Here is a 23081-nt window from a genome sequence, read left to right on the forward strand (position 1 = left end):
CCCAGACCACCTTGGCAAATGGTTTGAGTACCCGGTTCACAAAACATTTTGGTGGTCGTTTACACTTGTATTTAGCGCTGTCCACTTGTGATCTGATCGCAAAAAAAACAAAACGCTTTTTAAAACCAAGTTTAAACGGGGTCTATTACACTTTCAAGTGAAAAAGCTATTCTAATATTAAACGTGTGTTAGGAAATGATTGAACAGATTGATACCATAGGCAATGATGAGATCATCTTTATTAACAGTGCTAAAGAAAAGGGAAAATAAAGTAGAAAAAAATAACAGGCTGTACATTGAATAATAAAGGCAATAATATCCAATGTAAGATAGTTAAATACACATAGTGGGCTGACTAGTAAAAGTACTTAATGTCCCGTGCACAGAATGAACATGTGCTGACAGGACACTCGCCTTACAACGCAAAATAAGAAAGGTGACAGCGGTGGGGTCAAAGAAGACCAAATAAAGACAGAATAAAGTGCTTTCCAATGACTTCCATAGTGAAACTGGATCTACACCTCCAGTAAAAGTGTATTTGATGTATTTTTTATCAGCTGTGAAAGATTGTTAGGTTAAAATAAGCATTCTGGTTCAGTTATTCAAACATCTCATGCAAGGCTTTTTACTTTCAAATGGCAACTGCGGTTTATCTATGAGAGGCGTTTTCTCTGAGCATCACGTCGCTCCTCGACACAAACAGGCCACTCCGTATTCACTGCTCCAGCTACAGTGTAATTTGAAATATCACAAGTTTGAATAGCGAATATCATTCAATTTTTATGTGTAAATATTACAGACATTCGTAATAAACTATCTAAATAAACACATCCCATGACATGAAAAGTTGAACAAACTATTGCCAGTGGTATTTTTTTCTTGGTTCAGCTGTCAACAGTAGTTTTTTTTTAATTTATTTAAAAGCTGCACCTTCATTTGTAAAAATGTTTCGGTATTTTCTTTAGCTCTCATACACAAATCCCCAAATGTTTTTTTTTTTTTTTTGCAGCAAAATTGCAGGCAAAAAAAATATATCAAGGTTTGAACACGTTTCATCCTGATTACAGATCATTTCTCTCCCAGTGTTGCCGGATGGACGCCATTTCAATGTAAAGCTTGCCCCAAGTGTCAGAATCTCATATTTGAATACTGTCATAATGTCGTCTTTACCATTTCAGGGTTACTCACGTGCAGCATTTTAAATAGAATAACATATACAGAACAAGAGAAGTTCTGGTAACCGTGTCCTGAGCATCAGTGTGAATTATATATCGTTAATAACAATAACTAAAATGTGATGGTCTTGAGATCATTTGGGACTTAACAGGAAGATCTTGTTGGTTGGAGGTGAAGCATCAGGATGACTGACCCTCCTCTTCATAAGCGATGGCGATGCCCTTCCTCCCCTTGACTGCCTTCACCACCGGCGTCTCCCCAAGCTTCTGCTCCAAACCCTGCCAGCTCCGTCCTGCCAGAAAAGAGGCTGGAGAACACAGACAGGAAAACGTTTAAAGCCGGAAAAGCACTGCAAGTCCTTTCAAAGTCCTGATCGACTGAGAAAATATTCTCCATCACACGTCACGACTGACGTTTACGGATCAGTTGTGGATAAACACACTCATGATGACTGCTGTCATGGAGACACATTACTTGTCAAAGAGCTCAGATTGGTCCAGATTACAGTCGTGAAAATCAAAAACATTTGATTTTATCTCGACAGCTCCAGCTGGTCGAAGGTTTGATCGGGAGGCGAGTGATTTGCATCTTAAACCTCCAAACACGACAAGAAATAGCGTGCCGACTTTCCATTGTGACCCGACCTATTTTAAATATGGTGCAGACCCTCCACCATCTTGAAAATCAGTCATGGGTGGGAAGCCGGATGTGGGTGTGTGTCTTGGTTGCTGCACTAGCGTCTCCTCTGGTCGGTCGGGATGCCTGTTCAGGGGGGAGGGGGAACTGGGGGTCCCCCTAGTAAAACTTCTCACTGTCAGGTGAAAAGAAGCGACTGGTGACTCCATGTGTATGGGAGGAGGCATGTGGTAGTCTGCAGCCCTCCCCGGATCGGCAGAGGGGGTGGAGCAGCGACCGGGACGGCTCGGAAGAGTGGGGTGATTTGCCAAGTATAATTGGGGAAGGAAAAAAAGAGGGAAAATCCCCCCCCCTCCCCCGAAAAAAGAAAATCAGTCACCATGATATATAATATAATATACTCGGCCTTTCAATCATCTGTGTTCCCAGTTTAAGAGATGTACAAGAGACATCTCTACACAACTGAAGATCTGACCGTCCATGAGAGGCATTTTCTCTGAAACATCAGAAACAGAAAACTAGAAGTAGAGTAATGGTATCGTCAATTTTATCCGCCCTTTGTTTGGGGAGGGTCAAGCTGCTGAGCTGTCGCCAAACCAGCCAGTCATATTCTAAGGTTGTTGCTAGTTACAGTGACGCCAGCCTCCTGTGCTACCGTCATACTCTCTCAGATTGAATTTACCCCATTTTCTTTCTGCTTGCCGCCTCATCTGTCGCCCGCTAGCTACCGCCTCCCAGTTCCACTGCCCCTGGCGGTCTAGCATATGCTATTTAACGCAAATGCATTGCACATTGCTTGTAAATTGTCAGACTGTTGTGGACTATAAAACAAAACATAAAAACTGAACAAAAAATGGATACACTCTCATTCGCTCTGCCCCAGAATAAATTCAATGCCTCCCTAACTAAAATTCAAGACATTTTTAAACATTTTTAGAATTTAAAAAAAAAAAGAAAAGAAAGAAATTCAAGACGTTTTAAGACTTTTTAAGGATTTGCGAGTACCCTGAGAAATGCAAACCAAACAATTCTACACCTGCGCTAACCCCAGAGACAGTCTCTTAAATTAAGTAATCTCTGATGCTTTTCCTTACCGGCTGGGTCGGTGTTGGCCAAAGTGAGCGCCTGGTTCCTCAGGACCACGGAGGAGCCTGTAGGGGGCATCGCAGACCCGATGGGTGACAGGTGTCTGCTTCGGAGAGCTCCTGTGATAAGTGACATGTCGGTGTCGTCACACTCCTCCTCCTCCTCGCTAGCTAATGGCACGTGACTCTTCCCACCTGGAGGAAGAATGAGAATGACATTACCAACACTCATTAGACTCCACATAGAGGCACTTTGTCTGAAAACATCTCACTGCTCATCCATACATCCTGTTGGTAATCAATGATTTGTGAGAAACGGTACATAAACTATCTTTGAGCGACTAAAACTGCAGTTGAGATTATAGATTATTTACCAAATATGTTATTGCCTCAAGAGAAAAGAAACCCATTCCAACCTGGCAGGAGAAGTCGAAAGTCTGTGATGTACTCCTCTGACCACTCCCTGTTCCTGTTGCAGGCCACCTCCATCTCAAACGGTGTCACAACGGGTTTGTAGAACTCACTCGAGTCCAACAGGGAGTTCTCAGGGCAGGCGATCAACACAAAGATGTCAATTTCAAGGAAGTTGGCCAGCTTGGCCACGTTCAGCTTCCCCATGGCGAACATGTAGCTCTTCTTCCCGGCTCTGTGGATGGTCTCCTTCAGTTGCTGGATAATGCTGAGGTAGTCGGCCACACCCAGCGTGCCAACCAAGATGCCCACCACGTTGGCATCTTTTGCTCTCTCGATCGCATAATATCGCTTCATCAGGGCCCGGTTGATACTTACAGATTGTGCCTGCCCTGTTGCTGTTGAGGGATCAAAGGAACTAAAGGAGCAGCGGTTCCAAGTCATCATGAAGTTCCTTAGGGTCGCCCCCTCTTGGCCAATGAAGAACATGCCGTAATCCTTTATGTCTACATCTGGTTTCAGGGCAAACCGCCTTCCAAAGTGGCACACAACTTGACTTTCATCCTGGTTTGATTGACAGCTGTCACTGGGATGCCCTTCTGTCTGTCCGTGACTGTCGCACTGCTCCCCCTTCACAAGTGTCGAGGCAACAACGTTTGGATAGTCTGGCATTAACAGCGCAAGGAGCTCATCTGAGGGAGGAAAGGCTTTATTACGATCGGGTTACAGACGCCACCATACGGAGCCGACGTTACATTCTGCTGCCCCCTGCCCACCTCTCAAAAACTGCTGTTTGAAAAGGTGAGGTGACGGAAAAAGATAAAAAAAACATTTCACTCGTAGTCTCAGGACCAACGACTACGTTTGCTTCTTTTCTATTTTTTTCTATCACCTCACATTTTATTTTGTGCACCATGAGCAACTTTTGTTTTTGAGACTTTTTTCATATAATATAAAGTAAAAGACAACAAGATTTTTACTTGTGACAGCTTTACCAGCTTTTATTTTAATTTTCCTTCAAGGGATATCTTCTTGTGTTTTGACTAAAATCGGACTGATCTTGGTACCGAGTTAGACCTCAAAACCTAGAAAAATGAAATCTGTGGGCATTGGATGCATTTGAGAAATCAAGAAAGGAAATCGGGGGGGCAGCTTACCGATAACATGGGCATAGTTGACATCATACAGGACAATGACATGGCTCTGTTTGTCGGGGTAGAGGTCTCTGAAGGCCGAGTTACACTTGTCCAAGTCCACCGGTCGTCTCTCAAAGATGTACATCAGCGGCAACCTTTTAGATGGGCTGAGGCATGCCCTGCCATAGTGTATGATGCATTCAGCTCCAACATGCTCGGCCGCCACCTTGTCTACACAGCAGCTGGTCCAGAGAGAGAGAGATGAGCGACAACTGATGTGACACAATCCCACTTATTAAATACCCTCCCATCACAAAATAAACCCGTCCTTCGGGTGAGAAGTTAAACCGAGGTCCTGGCTCGCTGTGGTCATTAAATATCCCATGGCACTTATCACAAAGAGCAGGGGGTTCCCCGGTGTCCTGGCAAACTTCCCAACCTGTCTCTCCATCTGGCCACCGAATCATCCCCCCATGTAATTCGCTCAATGATTCCTCCCTCTCCACCTAAAGCTGACGTGTGGCGAGTGTTCCAGTGCAAAAATGGCTGCCGTGCACCACCCAGGTGGTGCTATACTGGTGATGGTTGAGGTGAGTTTTCCAGCTTCAATGTAAAGCGCTATGGGTCTCCAGATAAAGTGATATATAAATGTAACCCATTATTATTATTAAAGAACGCCAGGCTGGGTAATCTTAGACAACGTGGGGTTAGACCGACAGATTCTCACACACGATCCCCCCGCATTATTCTCCCCTTTCCCTTTGTTCTTTTCTATTGCTTTTTTATTTAAGATAAAACAGAATAGCAGTTACAACAAAGCCTGACAATGTTATGAAAACATGAATTTTGATTATTGCTTTCTATCATTTTCCCCTACAATACCAGTAAACACAAGCAAAAACTCGACCAAAGCTGTAAATCAGAGAACCGAGTCTGTAATGTGTGATGTCGCCGTCCTAAATTATGTTCACACACTCCCGAAATTCACTTTGTACACAGTGTGGTAGGAGGATAATGCTTTTCCAACTCAAATACTCCAGGTACATCATCAGATCTAATTCTTCGCGTGAGGATTTTTGCCGTTTCCTTACCTGCCATAGGAAGTGTCTCCGAGGATGAAGAATTTAGCTTGTGTTTCGCTCTCTATCGCTGCAGATATCGAAACGGAGTCCACCAACAGTTCATCAGGAAACTGCAGCGCCACCTGTAGGCAGCAAATGTTTTCAATTACTCTCGTGGTTAATACACAGAACAGAAGTCGGGGCTGAGAGGTTGCACATTTTCTTGAAGTGTATCCTGAAATCTGCCAGGCCTCCCAACACATCCAGCAAATTTCTGAACTTTCTCGAGAAATTAAAAGATTTTAAGACGGATTTGGTCGGCGTTCAATATAATGTAAGATGACAGCAGCTTTCAACTAGTTGGTTCTCATCTATATATGTCCTGTCTGTATTTCTAACCACAAACAAAACATAGAATCACAGTGGTGCTGTAGTGGTGCAGAAAGTGTAGTCACTTAGGTATTTATGAGGAAATGTAAAGTCATCAGGATTGACTTTGTCAGAGCTTTGACTTGTGAAACCCAATATTACGTCCTGGGTAAGAATCGCGTAACCGTGGTGTTCTCTTTTTGTTTTTGTTTTTCTGGACCCCCCCCCCTTTTCTACCCAATTGTATCTGGCCAATTACCCCACTCTTCTGAGCTGTCTTGGTCGCTGCTCCACCCCCTCTGCCGATCCGGGGAGGGCTGCAGACTACCACATGCCTCCTCCGATACATGTGGAGTCGCCAGCCACTTCTTTTCACCTGCCAGTGAGGAGTTTCACCAGGGGGACGTAGCGCGTGGAAAGATCACGCTATTCCCCCCAGTTCCCCCTCCTCCACCCCGAACAGGCACCCCGACCGACCAGAGGAGGCGCTAGTGCAGTGACCAGGACACATACCCACATCTGACTTCCCACCCGCAGACATGGCCAACTGTGTCTGCCTGGTATTTGTATGAAAGCGGGTTTGGCCTTTCTAAACAAGTGCTGATAAGTGATGTACCTACCTTTCTAAACTGATGCTGGATGATGAAGTCACAGGTCTTTCTTATCTGGTACAACTCTTCCAGGCTGTCCAGCGGAGCACTCTTCCCCGCGGTTCCGTCCACTGAGCGCTGGAGGACGGCCTCCGCGCTGCTGCTGAATGCCTCGGTCATCTTCTCATTTTAAAAATCCTGCAAAGAAAAAAAAAATTGTATGAAAAAATCCGCCAAATTAACTGTGCGGTAAGACAACTGAGATGAGATGAAACAGTTACCGGTTTCACGATACACTAAAATTCCTGACAGTATTTTCAAATTTTAATCATTAAAAACGTGTTTGATAACCGCGCTTTGAAAAACTCACAGCAAATACAGTCCAGCATCAACCAAAGTTAGCATCAGTTTCCCCTACGCAAGGCTTCTTCTTCTTCATCTTAATTAGTGTTTATTGGCGGTTGGCAAACCAGCTTCGAGGCGCATTACCAATGCACTTTGTCAGGATTGTGTCAGCCCAGATAGCAAAATTGCTGTGGCCCAGACCCGTCCCACACCTGACTTTCATCTTTCATCCGGCCCACATACCGTGTGGCAGGATGGCACTTGGGCGGTCCGTTCCTGTTTGCCAGATCTGGGCCAGAACCGAGCCATAGCAATGCCGCATGTGCCACATATTTGCCAAAGGTGGCCCATGTTTGTTTTGTGGTATTTGGGCCATATTCACCATTTGCCAAACGGGCCATTTCAAGGTCACATCCAGATTACATGTTGACGAGAGCACCACATCTTTGCCAAAAAAGGCCCACATTTGATTTGGCATTTTTGGGCCATATTTGCTATTATACATGTGGGCCACTTCAGGCTAACATCCATTTTGGCAGGGCCAGAAGGCCATCAGTGCCGCATCATTGCCTGAAGTGGCCCACATCCGGATGCTATCTGGGAAGGCAGCGTCATACATTTTTATTTGAAAATGTTACTTAAAAAATGAATGTGTCGTATTTTATATGTAGTCCAAGTTGAAATGATTTCCTTATTTGTCATGAGTGAACGTCTACATTTGTAAAAGGATACAGTTAGGGTAGAATCAAAGGAAATGTTTTATGTCTGTATCTACAAGTAGGCCATCATAGATTAATTCTAGTACATGAGAGACATGGTGTTCTCTTCAATGAAATGTAAAAAAAAAAGTATATATATATATATATATATACACACACACACACACATATATATATAGCGTTTTTTTTCCGAAACCGTCAATGGTGTTGAGTGCTCAACTAATGAGGAGCGGAATATCAACACGGATACAGGAAAAAAGATTTTAATGCATAGCAGTACAGGCCTGTTTCTGCTCTGCATTAAAATCTATTTTCCTGTATGAATGTTGATATATATATATATGTGTGTGTGTGTGTGTGTGTGTGTGTGTGTGTGTATATGAGTATCGGCAAACGGCCAGTTTGAAAATATCGACATATCAAATATTGGCAAAAATCCATTATTGCGCATTCCCATTTTCTGCACATTACATTACATTACATTACAGTCATTTAGCCAACGCTTGTATCCAAAGCGACTTACAATAAGTGCATGTAACGTAGGAAATCAGGGGAACTACTAGTCATCAGAAGTTTTTAACATTTTAACAATAATACTGCACCATACATCATACACTATGGCACATTTTAACAATGATGCTGCACCATACATCATACACTATGGCACATTTTAACAATAATACTGCACCATACATCATACACTATGGCACATTTTAACAATAATGCTGCACCATACATCATACACTATGGCACATTTTAACAATAATGCTGACAACTGTGATAATTTTGGCCACTATAATTGTGATGTGAAATGTTCCTACCACTTAATCTCTAGAACTGAGCGATTGACACATTCACAAGGGAAGGATATTGTAATGGGCACCACAACTGAGGTTTGAGTCCTGAGGGTTTTCCATGTAAACTAACACTGGTTTGTTGCCGACTTGGAGCAAATGCCACTTTCATGTTTCCATGCATGCTCAATAATCCAGAGTACACCTGTCGCCATTTTACAATGCGGTGACTGCAACCATTCCCAAATCCCCTGTGAATAGCACACGTGGTCGTTGAAACTCTTGCTAACTTTCAGATATATGTAACAACACAGAATATGTATTCAGTAACTTTCAGATATATGTAACAAAACAGAATATGTATTCAGTAACTTTCAGATATATGTAACAACAGAATTCTTAAGCAGTAACTTTTAACAATGCAAACGGGAGCGAGATCTCTTATTAAAATACAATAAATTACACTTGTGAAACAGATGTAATTAGAGAAAAAAGTCCCGTTACCCTTTATAGTTTAGGTAGATAAAGGTCTCAGTCACATTTGAGTAAAATAATCCTATTTCCATAAATGTCATAGGATCTTTTTTTTAAAAGATATTTTATTTTCACGGACCCCTTGCAATTACACCACTGACCACTAGGGGTCAGCGGACCCCCGGTTGAGAAACACTGACTTAGACGAGTAATGAAAGGTTTCCCTCTCAGACGCTGTGTCCAGACGAACCGATTCAGCTCTATCTGACGGTAAGGACAGGATGTTTAGGTTAGGGGGGGAGGGGGGGCTATTCCCTTCATGTGTATGTTACGCATTCCACCGACGAGAAGTACGACTTGTTGGCGTGTTTACCATGAAGTATTTACGTTATATTTCCCATAAACCGGCTTATGACTCTGCTTGTGGTCATATAACTAGTATAAGACAACTGACGTCAATAAGTAAACTCCTGTTACTACTACTACTAATAATAATAATATCAATAATAATAATAATAATAATAATACACCTGCATCAGGTGTAACGGTCACTGCCTACAAGATCATAGCCAGCTCGTTAACCCACAAGAACCAGAGATGATCACTGAGCTTACCTTAATTAGGTTAATCAAATATATAACGTCATGGCATAACGTTAATTATCCAGTGATTCCAACCTGCTGCGTGTGGCATCCGCGTTTTTACTGTTGTATCATTTTCATAATAAAACGCACTTATTCTCGTAGAAGCGATGGAAATTCACAAGTCAGCTACACGTGTGGTTTCTTCTTCGTTTTTTTCTCTTCTTCGTGTACTTTCAAAGCTGTTGTCACCCAGCTTTAATCATCTTGACCGCCACCTGCTGCACCGGCGTAAGGCTGAACGTCCTATGGAAGCAGATGGTTCATGGTACTCAGCTGTACTTTCTGCACTTAAACTCTGTGTAGTTTGTTCGTTACTATAAAGCCAATAGCGCCCCCCATGCTAGCTTATCTCTTTGTTTCAGTTCAGACTATTCTCTCCTGTTACCTTTCTTCAGTGTATGATCTCATGCACAGTACAGCCTTCTCTGAGACGCTCCATCTGTGTTCTGTCAGCTCTTATCAGTACTCTCCTGAACTACTGAGGGCTCTCATTTGTTAACACAGTTTACTTTATTGATAGTTTTCTACACTGTCAATAACCCAGCACCTTTTATTAGTGAACAATTTTAGTCCACATTTTTTCTTACAAACCTAAATCCTTTCCTCCATCACCCCTTTGTCAAAATACAAACAAGCTGGAATGCCAAACGTTTATCGTTGTTATTAAGTTATCATGAGCCCATGTCAGAATCTAGAGGAGACATTCAACTGTTCTTCTCTGATAGTCCATCAGCTCTAAAGCAAATAAACAAAATGTGCATTTTAACAGCTCGCTCGACGATTCTCTGATCAAATCATTATTCAGTTTTTCCACAACTAAGTTTGCATCAACAAACAGCTCGAACGATGTAGAAAATAAATATTTATTGACATTTCATGTAAATTACACACGTAAAGCACACGTATTGGAAAATCCCGTTAAAATTATTACATCTCTCAAATAAGCCACACAGAGGAAAGGCAACTGTCTTGTGCTTAGAGTGAAGTTTGGACCCCCGCTGGAGTCCCATTAACCCGACATAAAATAGAATCCAGTCAGAATCTTCCCTCCTGTATCTCTTCTACTCTGCAAGAGAACGCACTGTGTACGCTTAAAAACTATCATAAATCTGATCATTTCCTTTTTAAAATCAATATATATAGATATGAACTGATTCAAATTTAATTTTATCTTTTAAATATATGCTCAACTTTGCTTTTAGATGACAGACATGACATGGGATTTAACTGCCTTGAAAACAATTGTCCCATGGACAGAACCTCCAGAGGAGAGTGCAGAGCTCTGGTTTCACTCTTGGTCTCATTTCCATTTTGCCCACATGTTCCTTCAGCAACACAGGCTTACCGTTGGTCCACTTCTCTGGCCAGGGTTATACTTGTCATGTCAAAGCAGTTCTCAGTCCTCTGATCATACCAGGATGGCTTTACTAACAGGTCTGACCTAACCTTTATAGTAGTTAGAGTTGTACTCCGATCCATCCCAATCACAACAGAAATAAACTGTGAATGGGAGATAACCGATTTCAGTCCGAGTGCTGCAGCGATATAGTCTCAGGAGACTGGATATTTTAGGAACCGATGAGACAATCGGATGAACAAGTGTAATTTTTTTCTCTAGTTTTCATCACATCCAAATGCGATAGAAACCCAAGACCACAGTAAGACAGGTGAACACTGAACCTGGAGAAAGAAGTGAAGTTTCCATTAATATCTTTTACAAATGTTCCATTTTTCATTCAGTGGAAATCACAAACTCGCCAAATTCAGTTATTTTACTTTATTGCAAAGGCAAAAAACTCAACAAAGGTTCGACAATTACATGTATCACTCTACTGCAATTATAACTGCAGTAGAATGATATAATATTATAATAATTGCATTCAACTGTTCAAGACAATTATCTTAAACAGTTGAATCTTTAAACATGAACAAAACTTATCATAAACATTCAGCATCTTCTTATTTATTTATTTTCATTTTAAACCCTTTTTATCCCCAGTTGTACCCGGCCAATTACCCCACTCTTCCAAGCCGTCCCACTCGCTGCTCCACCCCCTCTGCTGATCCGGGGAGGGCTGCAGACTACCACATGTCTCCTCCGATACATGTGGAGTCGCCAGTCGCTTCTTTTCACCTGACAGTGAGGAGTTTCACTAGGGGGACGTAGCGCGTGGGAGGATCACACTATCCCCCCCCCCCGAACAGGCGCCCCGACCGACCGACCAGAGGAGGCGCTAGTGCAGCGACCAGGACACATGCCCCCAGACACGGCCAATTGTGTCTGTAGGGATGCCCGACCAAGCCAGAGGTAACACGGGGATTTGAACCAGTCATCCCCATGTTGGTAGGCAACAGAATAGACCGCTATGCTACCTGGACACCCAATATTCAGTATTTTAACGTCACAGCTCTGATGTTAGATGACAGGAATGAACCAGTGTAATCTCCTACCTGCTAGGTATTTGATAGTGTCCAGTTTGTGCGACTCCAGCATCGTTTTCAGACCAGCCACCTCGGTGTCAATTTTCATGTTGGTCTGAGTCAAATGGCGATCTTGCTCTGCATTCTTCAAGAGTCACAAACAGAAATTAGACATCCGAGACAACATGATGCATGGGAGCGTCCATGTCAAACCCCCAAACCAACCACCTTAGTTGCCAACAGGTCCAAATCAAACTTGTTAAAAACCTACTTATTACTCAGTGATGTAACAGTGACACATACACACACACACACACACATACACACACACACACACACACACACACACCGTCAGCGTCACAGCACTCTTCATTATGAATGCACTTCTTTCACCAGCTAAGGAATTTCAACTTTTCCAAAATTATTCCGTTTTTATTTACTTTGCATGACCATCACAGATCCATCCATCCATCCATTATCTGAACCGCTTATCCTGCTCTCAGGGTCGCGGGGATGCTGGAGCCTATCCCAGCAGTCACTGGGCAGCAGGCGGGGAGACACCCTGGACAGGCCGCCAGGCCATCACAGGGCCAACACACATTCATACCTAGGGCCAATTTAGTACGGCCGAGTCACCTGACCTACATGTCTTTGGACTGTGGGAGGAAACCGGAGCAACCGGAGGACACCCACGCAGACACGGGGAGAACTTGCAAACACCACACAGAGGATGACCCGGGATGAGCCCCAAGGTTGGACTACCCCAGGGCTCGAACCCAGGACATTCTTGCTGTGAGGCGACCGCGCTAACCACTGCGCCACCGTGCCGCCATCACAGAATTAGCCATTAAATCCCAGATTTCTCCGGCTAAGGATTCACACCAGGCAAACAAACGTGTCCAGATGCACCAGGCTATACAAACCATTTCCATGATTTCAGTTCGCGTCTCCAGAAGCTTCTTCTCATGCTCTGCTTTCTGGAAAAAGTAAAAATAACAATCTTGAATGTGAAGCGGATTTAAAGGTGCAAGTGGAGGTGTTGAGGTGGGGGGGTGGGGGGTCTGCCTGCAGCAGTCATCTGTCATCACGGAGTCGCTCCTTGTGATGCAGAATGAACAAAAACTCACCAGCTCTTTCACACGGCTTTTCTCAAGATTCATGTCCAAAATTGTGTCCGAGCGCACTTTATTCATGACATCCTGCAAGTTAACAGACAAATATATGATAATAAAAAAAAAGTAGAACAAAGAGTTTTAAGTAATTTTAGGGATTCATTCAAATGTGATGTATTCTCACACAATGCCAAGGACATACTACATGACTGAAAGGACAATTAGAGCAACTATTTTAGCCACCGCAGCTGACTTTAAAACTAGACCCAGGCCGGGTGGCGTGGCGGTCTATTCCGTTGCCTACCGACACGGGGATCGCTGGTTCGAATCCCCGTGTTATGTCCGGCTTGGTCGGGCGTCCCTACAGAAACAATTGGCTATGTCTGTGGGTGGGAAGCCAGATGTGGGTCTGTGTCCTGGTCGCTGCACTAGCGCCTCCTCTGGTCGGTCGGGGCGCCTGTTCAGGGGGAGGGGGAACTGAGGGGAATAGCATGATCCTCCCACGTGCTACGTCGCCCTGGTGAAACTCCTCACTGTCAGGTGAAAAGAAGCGGCTGGTGACTCCACATGTATGGGAGGAGGCATGTGGTAGTCTGCAGCCCTCTCCGGTTCGGCAGAGGGGGGTGGAGCAGTGACCGGGACGGCTCAGAGAGAGGGGTAATTGGCCGGATACAATTGGGGAGGGAAGGGGGGGATGGGAAATACACATATATATCTATATATATATATCTATATATATATATAGATATATAGATATATATGTATATTCAAGTCATGTAGCCTGTCCCCAGCTTTGGTAACACATTTAAAATGAGACTACATTCCAACATCTTTGTGTGTTTTGTTTGGACTCTGAATAAGATGATGAACACTTACAGCCAGTTGCACCTTTAGCTGCAGCAGTTGTATCTTCACTTTCTGAGAGAGGGTCATTACGTAAAACGATGAGAGACAGAAATGGAGGAAAATAATAAGGGAAAAATTACAATCAAGTACTCGAGTTGACGTACCCCAATGATTGCCTCAAAAACTTCATGGACAGCCAGTCAGTTTGCTATCTTACAAGCAACCCTACAAACAATACGTATGCGTGCAAAACCAGCCTTGCTGTGTGTTGATACGGGGTGCAGCTGAAGAACCAAAATTGCCTGAAAACTTCCCAATTTTTCTTTTCTAAATCTCTGACTTGCAGATTTTTCACAGCTGAGCTCTCCCTGAGGTTTCTTCCTACTTTTTCTCTCTGTTAAAGGTTTTTTTTTGGGGGGGGGGGGTTGTTCCTTATCCAATGCAAGGGTCTAAGGACAGGATGTTGTGTTGCTATAAAGCCCCTTGAAGCAAATTTGTAATTTGTAATAGTGGGCTATACAAATATAATGGACTTGACTTGACCAGCGCATCACTATGGTACAGCATTTTTAACTGAGCCACCAGATTAAACAGTGACATCTAGTGGCCTTATTGTAATTGCAGCGTATTTGTCCTATATAGAGGGGGTTTATGGATGTGGTGAGGGAGGAAATGCAGGTGGCTGGTGTGACAGAGGAAGGTGCAGAAGACAGGAACAAATGGAAACGGATGATCCGCTGTGGCGACCCCTAAAGGGAACAGCTGGAAGTAGTAGTAGCAGTAGTAGTATTTGTCCTATAAAATTACATTGTATAAATGCTTTGGAATATAAGTCGCAGGACTAGCCAGACGAGTGAAAAAACAGCAACTTATAGTCCGGGAAATACAATATTCTACATCTGCACAAGGGAAACTGTGAGTGTGAAGAAGCTTCTGTTTGTTTTCATGGAAAACTCTGCAGTTCAGTCTTTGGAGAATTCTTCTGAGGAAATTTAAAATGCATTTTTATCAAAAGCATCTCATACCATTGTGCTGTGTGTGCGTCCTTTGGCCAGCAAGCCTGCAAATCTGACTGCTGGTGGACGGTTTTGTGTCCCCGCAGGGCTTTTGAAGGCGAACCCCATACTGTCCTGTTTGAGTTTGTCCCTGAAACCAGTGATGTCGTGCCGGGCAATGTAGTGTTTGTGCTGCAGAAAGGAACCGACAACTGGGCCTCGGTCATCTTCAGTGGCAGAGTAAGCACCACCGCCACAAAAACAACTTATTGAAATGCAGTGTACTCGTCCTATAAAATTACATTGTATAAGTCGCTTTGAAATTTAAGTCGCAGGACCAGCCAGATGAGAAAAAAAAAAAAAACAGTGACCTATAGTCTGGGAATTACGGTAATGAAATGTTTAGGACTTGAAACTCAAAGTTTAGGACTGGGACGTTGAGTGCCAAGACTTGAGACTTACTTGTGACTTGTAAAGCAATGACTGTGTCCCACCTCTGGTAATGACTCTAATGACTGAGGTATCTCAGGTATCCTCAAGGCTTCTAAACATTCACCTCATTCTCTGCCAGTAAAGCAGAAAATTCGCTCTTCTCCAGGATGATCATGTCTTTCTTGACAGCTGCTATCTGAGACATCACCCGCTGCAACATGATCTCCTACGCCATAACCACAGTCCGTTATGGAGGGAAGGAACAGTTTAGAATGAGATATATAGCAAGTATCTACAGCAACACTATATATCTCACCTGGAACATAAAAGGGCAAGAGGAGAAAGGAAGGAAAGTAAATTTCCCCCCCCCAAAAAGGCAGAATTAAGTAGAAATTTGATGCTGACAAATTCTAAAAATAAAATTCTTGGTTCATCCTCTTTTTTTCTCCCCTAACTGAATTCTGCACTCTTTCTAAAAAATGCAAAACAGTTTGCAGATTCATATTAAGCTCTTCCCAATGTCGCACTTTCCTTTGCAGCAAAAGCTGGATCAGTGACCGCCTGTTTCATGGAAAGATAGGAAAGCTAATATTTTGTAGTCAGTTAAAATTTTACATAACCTGCTTCATTTTGAGACGGAAACACACTCCAGTCGCTCTGAAGGACAAAGTGATTTATAGTCAGAGCTATTACATCCATTACATCCATTTATGGTCAAAGCGATTAACCTATCGTCTCCGAAGGCACATGTACCTGACTAACCTATGATCAACCCCTGCCATGACCTTTCACCTGTCTGGTTAAATATATTAGCATACATGACTGGATCGACCACTCCCTTTAAAACAATGACGAAACAGTGATTGGACCTTAATGTCAGTAGGGCAATAATGTGAAAAGAGCTGAGCAGAGGATACAATTAAGGAGGAATACTATCAGGAATATCCCTTATGCACACATTTCTCCTTCTTGCAACTCATCTTCACAACACCACATGCAGTCTTACCTGCTGCACTTTGGTTACCATGTCGTTATAGACGGCCTCCATGTTTGAGTTGGTTGTCTTCACCAGCACCTCCACAATCACCTCGGCCTGCACCGTGCTGAAACCTGTGAACGGAAACGACTGTGTTTTAAATATGAAGGGTTACGAAGCGGTGCGTCTTAGTGAAAATGTCAAAAAAAACAACAACAAAAAAACAGACGTGATCCGAACCGTTTTCCTCCAGGAGTCTCACCACTGCGTGCGTGTCAAAAAACAGCTTCCGGCTTCCAGACTTGGGCGCTTCTGAATTTAACTCGTACTGGAGGGCTTTGGCAGACGTGCCCAGCTCTGCAACCAATGCAACAAGGTGTGAATTTCCAGGAAAACCCTGTCTTACAGACGACTGAACTCACTTTTACATTCGGTTTCACAAACACCAGATCAGAGGAGAATCAGCAGAGTATACAACGATGAACATGAGCTACGGAAAACTGCCAGAACATAAGATACAACCGAGGTTCATCACATTGAACTTGGTACTGTCATGACCGCTCCGGTTCCAGCTAATCCAGTTCTGTGTCCTGCGTCTCCTGTCCTGTCCTGCTGACACTATCCCAGTCCGGAATCCTGTCCAGTTTTCCTCTGTTACCCATTTGGCCCAAGGCTGTTGTTGATTTTTCAGCTATGTTTCTGTGTATTTAAGTTCTGCTGTTTAGTGTGCTGGTTGTCAGAACATACAGTCATGTGTCCTTGTGTGTTTGTGATGCCCTCGTGTGTCCTGCTATTAAACCTTTAGTTTCACCTGTGACCGCGTCTGCTTTTGGGTCCTCAATTCCTTCCACCCCTTGTGACCGGTAACGTCAAGTATAATATCAAATAATACTCCCTCAAATATATCAGACCTCATTTTGTGAGAAATCTTAGGCTATAGACTCTTGTTATCATGAATTTAGACAACAAAATTGTGCATCACATCATACAAGTTTCACCCTTATACAATCCCACTGACAGACGACAAACCCTAATATTGAATTATTGCCCGGCTTTGCTGAGAAGTGTTGTTAAGAAGAAAATTAATGAGCAGAAATGAATTGATTGTTTATTTGACATTACAGGCCGTACTGCATGAACACGTTTTAACTTGGAAACCAGGACCAGGGAAACTTCTGCGTGTTAATAAGCAAGCGAGTGGTTCCTCTACAGGTCCATGAGTTGCTTCGCATCTAGAAAGGGAGGCAGTAAAGTGTATTGTGCAAACACTGCACGCAGTCCGGGCATCAGTTGCTACTGAAAATATCAGACTTATTGTGTGTATGTGTACAAATATGTAAATTAGTTATACTGACAATGGCCAAACCTACAGCTAACATTTAGACCTCATAGTAGTTTTGAGTATGCCTGGATTTTATTTTTTTTGTTTTTTATTTTCTGCCCTTTTTCTCCCCTAATTATATCCAGCCAATTACCCCACTCTTCCGAGCCATCCTGGTGGCTGCTGCACCCCCTCTGCCGATCCGGGGAGGGCTGCAGACTACCACGTGCCTCCTCCCATACATGTGGAGTCGCCAGCCGCTTCTTTTCACCTGACAGTGAGGAGTTTCACCAGGGGGACGTAGCTAGCGCATGGGAGGATCACGCTATTCCCCCCAGGTCCCCCTCCCTCCCAAACAGGCGCCCCGACCGACCAGAGGAGGCGCTAGTGCAGCATCCAGGACACATACCCACATCTGGCTTCCCACCCGCAGACACGGCCAATTGTGTCTGTAGGGACGCCCGACCAAGCCAGAGGTAACACGGGGATTCGAACCGGCGATCCTCGTGTTGGTAAGACAACGGAATAGACCACCATGCATAGAAGTCTAACTTTAACAAACTGCTGATACCGGCTCTCTTTAAAGAGATGAATACTGATCTCCACTTTTCTTCATTCTTACATATGACCTCTGACACAGCCGGTGTTATCGTTTGACCGGGGGAAGGTTTAGCTGTGCCTTTAAATCTAGTACTGACTGGGGCATTAACATATCATGCTGGTTAAAGTAGTCGGTTAAAAGTGTACATTACTTTGCAAAGTAAACTGAGCCATGCATGCAGCAGTGAAATTAGTAAAGGGGAGGGTTTTGAAACAGATGTTTCAGTCAGTTTTCCAAAGTCACATTTTATTACTCTTTTTCTGTTGCGTTGTCCTCCAATGTTTTCTGATGCTGCTGATGACGTGCAAATCAAAGTATGTACTGACGTAAGATGCTAAAGAGCACAATATATCTACGTTGAACCGCAGCCTTGAAAAGGCTTAACATCTGTATTTATAGAACAGCTAGACCAAGAACAGGCGAAAAACTTAAATCTACTGATAGAGAGGGGAAGACACAACATAAGTGGGGGGGGGGAGATGTTAAAATTAAAAAACTCATCAGCAAAACTGATATCGGTTATCCTACAGGAACTCAAAAGTGTGGCATGACACTATATCTCCTCTGAGGGTGGGTTGCACTCACAACAGGGACAGAATTGAAGAACACAGTATTGTCTGATGCTAGCATGTCATCCAAATTCGTGGAAATATGTTAGCCAACTAAACTTTGCAACCTTTATGACTCATACTGGACCAGTTCTATGGCAGCTCTACAGACCGTCTATAGCTGTGTAATGAATGTGTCGTGTAATGTAGTTAATCGATACCAAGGATTGCTTAGGAATTGACAACATTTCACTGATTACCCTTAAAACTGTTTTGTTCTCACTGAAGTGTCGGTTCAAATAATAATTTTAAGGACCTTATGTTATGATGTACAAATCATTCAATAATTATAATTAATCACTGAAATAGTCTGTGAGTACAGTGACACATTTTACCAATCCTTTGTTACCTACTTCTAATAAATAATTGTGTCCGCTTGTCATGTCCTGGTGCGTCTCTTCCTGTCCATCTTAACGAGGCTGGCTCAACGACACCGTGAAAACTCTGCCAGATGTTGACAGCTGTCGGATGTCTCTTGCGTAGGAACATGTTTGGAGATGTGGCCAACGTCTTCACAGGCTGCGATTCAAAGAAGGTAAAAGAACTTGTGAACGATATAGAATATGAAGCCCTGGACATATATGTGAAACAATACCTTTGTGTTCAGAATATAATTAACATTTTTTAGTTTTGGCTACCCATTCCCTTAATTTACTTGACACGATGCCTTTAAATTGTCAGTCGATAGGCCAGTTAATGACGTTAACTGATCTCAAGTGACAGTATATTATAATGTATCCCATTATAAAGTAGTGGATATATTATAATGTTATATTTAGGGCACCAGGCGTGGGGAGAGCTACATTTCCTAGGATTGCCCATAAAGCAAAATTAGCTGTAGCCTCTTTAGTGCCATGATCCCAATGCTTCTCACCGGCCCCCAACTTCACATTTTCTGCAGGCACTGCTGTGCTTGGGGGGGGGGGGGTCGGGGGTCTGTCAATTATGGCTTCTTTTGAGCAATTTTCACCCAGCAAAAGGTTCAACACGTTAGCCCCTAGCTAGCGGGTCTGACCCTTTAGCCCGGCGGTTAGCGATGTCGCCTGGGGGTGCAGTACAGCCCGTATCGAATCCCGCACCGGGCAACAAAACAACCGGTTACACTGGCGACAATGTGTCCTTCCAGCCGCTCATATTTTGCTGCGCTACTATCAGTGCATGCACGGTATTATTTCGCAGCGTTACTATTAGCGGTACTACGGTACTTTTCCTCCGAGTTCGCTGTAATTTCGGTGTTGAGGGCACGAAGTGAAAATACCTTCAAACTTGCAGCGTTTGGTCCGCGACAGAAGTGCCATTCTTCACTGGGTCTCAGTCAGACACCACCCACACTGGGTCTCAGTCAGACACCACCCACACTAAAGCCATAATAGCAGTTAAACTTCCGGGCTGACTTGCTGTCTGAGAGTAAAAATAACCCGAGGATTTCCCTGATGGCTGTCGAACGTCTGTTAATACGTCACCTTTGAGCTTTCGTTGGAAAACTTGGAAGTTTGAATATATAATGGATCCCCCCCATCCACCCCCCCCCCGCTCCTTACACGTCCTTATGTGACCTTGTCAGATATGAGGACGTTTTACCAGCGAAAGCAGCTCTTCCACAGTTTAGACGCTCGCTGGGTTGCTCGTTATCGTCACCTTGATTCTCCGTAACCTGCTAGACTCGCCGCTACTGCTCCTGCTCTTTCCCCCCAGACGTCCATTCTTCCCCGCCAAGGGCGACGGGACGGGAACTAAGGCGCCGGGTCACCGCGATGGGGCAGGGCTGACCGTCCGCACGGCGCTGCCCGGACTGTCGCCGGCCGACTGCTGGGAAGGGAGGACCCACGTTATGTTCAACGAGTTTCAAGCGCTCTCGCGAGAGAGAACGCCGTTCTCGCGAGAGTTGTCACATGGTGCGAAATAAGCGAGGGGAGGGGGGGGCAATTACGAGTTCCACAGCGTTGAAGAAATGCCACTTTGGTGAGCTGAGTTTTCAAATAAACAAAATTGGATGTCGTCTCTTAAAAGTGAAAGACAGCATATTGTAAAGCCATTGATTACTGGGGAAGTTCTTTATACAGGAAATTGAATTTCCGGAAAAAAAGAATCTTCTTTTTGGGATAGTCACTTTGTAAACTGATATTCCTCTGGCAGTGATGTCGTTTGTTCCTCAATCTTGTGTGTGTGTGTGTGTGTGTGTGTGTGTGTGTGTGTGTGTGTGTGTGTGTGTGAGTGAATGGTTGGCCCCTACACAGCATAACAGAGCCCCCAGACCCCCTTACTGTAGGGGCCAAGCATTCAGGGTTTTCTGTAATTTGTCACCCCTCAAAACCCGAATGCTTGACCCCTGCAGTGAGGGGGTTTGGGGGTGCTGTATGCTGTGGGGGGCATTTTCCTGGCATCGGGAATCAGGAACACTTTATTTGTCATTTCACCTCATGTACTAGCACACATGAAATGAAACGAAATGCCGTTTCCCCGTTTGGCATGGTTTGGGTCCACTTGTCCCCCTAGAAGGAAAGGTCACGGCAGATCAACAAAAAGGTATTCTGAGTGATTACCTTTATCCAATGATGAAACATTTCTATCATGATGGGAGTGGTCTCTTCCAGGATGACAATGCCCCCATCCACAGGGCACGAGGGTTCACCAAATGGTTTGATGAGTATGAAAATGATGTAAATCATACGCTATGGCCTTCACAGTCACCAGATCGGGAGATTTCTGTCTGATAAGCGGTATGGATAATGGATGGATGAATGGATGGATGGTGTTAGACAGCGCTCTCCATCACCATCATCAAAATTCCAAATGAGGGAATTTCTTTTTGAAGAATGGTGTTCATCCCTCCAGTAGAGTTTAGAGACTTGTAGAATCTACGACAAGGAGCATTAAAGCTGTTCTGGAGGCTCGTGGTGGCCCAACACCTTACTAAGACACTTTATGTTGCTTTTTTTTGTTAATTTGTCAACTGTCTGTCTATATATGAATGAATGAATGAATGAATGAATGAATGAATGAATGAATGAAAGTCACTTTATTCAACATTGTATTCTTACAATGAATTGTATTTTCACAATGATTTTTTTTCCCCGCTGCATTTAACCCATCCTATTGTATAGGAGCAGTGGGCAGTTGCAGCACCCAGGGAACAACTCCAGTTCTTCTTTCCATTGCCTTGGTCAGAGACACAGACGGGAGTTTTAACCCTAACGTGCATGTCTTTTTAATGGTGGGAGGAAACTGAAGCACCTGGAGGAAACCCACGCAGACACGGGGAGAACATGCAAACTCCAGACAGAAAGGACCTGGGATGGCCTGGGGTTCGACCCCAGGACCTTCTTGCTGTGAGGCAACAGTGTTAACCACTGGTCTAGGCCACATATATATATATATATATAATCTTAGCACAAAAAGTAAGGAAATGTGTGTTTGGTAGATTATGTCTTTGTTGTAACAATGCTTCTTGGCAATAAATATTCTATCAGGCACCTGATTGTCAGCACCTGGGGTAGCAGAAGCTCAACACAAGAGTCAATAGCAGCAGCAAAATAAGCTGTTGGGCATTGGCAGAGAAGATGTGGCAAATTTTTTATGGGCGCAACCCACATACTCAGCTCTGCTGCTCATCCCACAAATGCATGTTCCTTACAAATGTGGCCCCATTTAAAAGGGAAATAAACAGGCTTTCCAACGGTATAAGATTTATTGCCAAGAAGCATTGTTACAACAAAGAAATAATCTACCCAAACACAAATTTCCTTACTTTTTGTGCTAAATATATATATATCAAGTTGCATACGTATATATTTTTTTCTTCTGGAAACCATAAATGGTGTTGATAAAGCTGCTCAACAAATGAGGAGCTGATGAGTGTGTGATGCACGAAACAAGCTTGTACCACAATGTATTAACGTTTTTTTCCCCTAAATCTATCTTTATGGAAATACATATATTTTTTAACCATTTTAAATTTACCATTTCTAAACATTTTATTACCAAATAATGTAAGTTACCCATAACAAAAGTGTCCTTAATATTGAGTAACTACTAAATGATGGTAGTAAATGTAACAGAGATGATATGGCCGTATCCTGCATCATATTATTATATTCAATAACTTCCAAACTGCAGTATATTGTACAAAGTTGTGGCATGAATTCCATGAACTATCTCTGAACTCACTACCAGATCAAAAACACACTACACCTTCAACCTTTCCACAGCATCTGTAAGACCAAGGGCTTGTGTTGTGGGGGCAGGTGGACCCTGGCTCAGCCCACCGTCTCTCTGGAGCCCTCAGACTGGAAGGGCCGCTGGTAGAGCAGGTGGAGTCTGTCAAGTAGA

General features: G+C 43.6%; 2 protein-coding genes across 5 annotated transcripts; both read right to left on the minus strand.

Moving 5' to 3' along the window:
• Positions 1–225: 225 nt before the first annotated feature.
• Positions 226–9574, minus strand: dph2 (diphthamide biosynthesis 2). The gene is made up of 7 exons (XM_056299644.1): positions 9411–9574; positions 6495–6662; positions 5536–5648; positions 4466–4686; positions 3314–4000; positions 2907–3092; positions 226–1483 (listed from the first exon to the last, which is right to left on the minus strand). The coding sequence occupies exons 2-7, from the start codon at positions 6642–6644 to the stop codon at positions 1356–1358; spliced, it is 1485 nt and encodes a 494-aa protein (XP_056155619.1). The 5' UTR covers positions 6645–6662; positions 9411–9574; the 3' UTR covers positions 226–1355.
• Positions 9575–10289: 715 nt separating this feature from the next.
• On the minus strand, positions 10290–20606 carry mcur1 (mitochondrial calcium uniporter regulator 1). Of its 4 annotated transcripts, none has more exons than XM_056299404.1 (10): positions 20391–20606; positions 19106–19271; positions 16463–16579; positions 16253–16356; positions 15371–15472; positions 13850–13891; positions 12989–13060; positions 12785–12838; positions 11892–12006; positions 10290–11120 (listed from the first exon to the last, which is right to left on the minus strand). In XM_056299404.1, exons 2-10 carry the CDS (start codon positions 19239–19241, stop codon positions 11065–11067), a joined length of 798 nt encoding a protein of 265 aa, XP_056155379.1. In that variant the 5' UTR covers positions 19242–19271; positions 20391–20606; the 3' UTR covers positions 10290–11064. The 4 variants fall into 4 exon arrangements, with proteins under 4 accessions (XP_056155379.1, XP_056155380.1, XP_056155381.1 ...); XM_056299405.1 differs by lacking the exon at positions 20391–20606 and adding an exon at positions 20216–20263; XM_056299406.1 differs by lacking the exon at positions 15371–15472.
• Between the last annotated feature and the right edge of the window lie 2475 nt (positions 20607–23081).

The sequence above is a fragment of the Lampris incognitus genome, chromosome 19, assembly GCF_029633865.1.
Source record: "Lampris incognitus isolate fLamInc1 chromosome 19, fLamInc1.hap2, whole genome shotgun sequence".
NCBI classification, from domain to species: Eukaryota; Metazoa; Chordata; class Actinopteri; order Lampriformes; family Lampridae; genus Lampris; species Lampris incognitus.

What these genes read in the sequence shown, in the direction of transcription:
- dph2 (XM_056299644.1), bottom strand. Translation starts at nt 6,644, where the DNA reads ATGACCGAGGCATTCAGCAGCAGCGCGGAGGCCGTCCTCCAGCGCTCA. An exon ending in TCCAGCATCAGTTTAGAAAG is followed by an intron (nt 5,649 to 6,494) that starts GTAGGTACATCA and finishes TGCTGCCTACAG; the next exon opens with GTGGCGCTGCAGTTTCCTGA. An exon ending in GGCCAACACCGACCCAGCCG is followed by an intron (nt 1,484 to 2,906) that starts GTAAGGAAAAGC and finishes TGTGTTCTCCAG; the next exon opens with CCTCTTTTCTGGCAGGACGG.
- mcur1 (XM_056299404.1), bottom strand. Translation starts at nt 19,241, where the DNA reads ATGTTCCTACGCAAGAGACATCCGACAGCTGTCAACATCTGGCAGAGT. An exon ending in AGCTAAAGGTGCAACTGGCT is followed by an intron (nt 13,061 to 13,849) that starts GTAAGTGTTCAT and finishes GTTAACTTGCAG; the next exon opens with GATGTCATGAATAAAGTGCG. An exon ending in GAACTGAAATCATGGAAATG is followed by an intron (nt 12,007 to 12,784) that starts GTTTGTATAGCC and finishes TGACTCTTGAAG; the next exon opens with AATGCAGAGCAAGATCGCCA.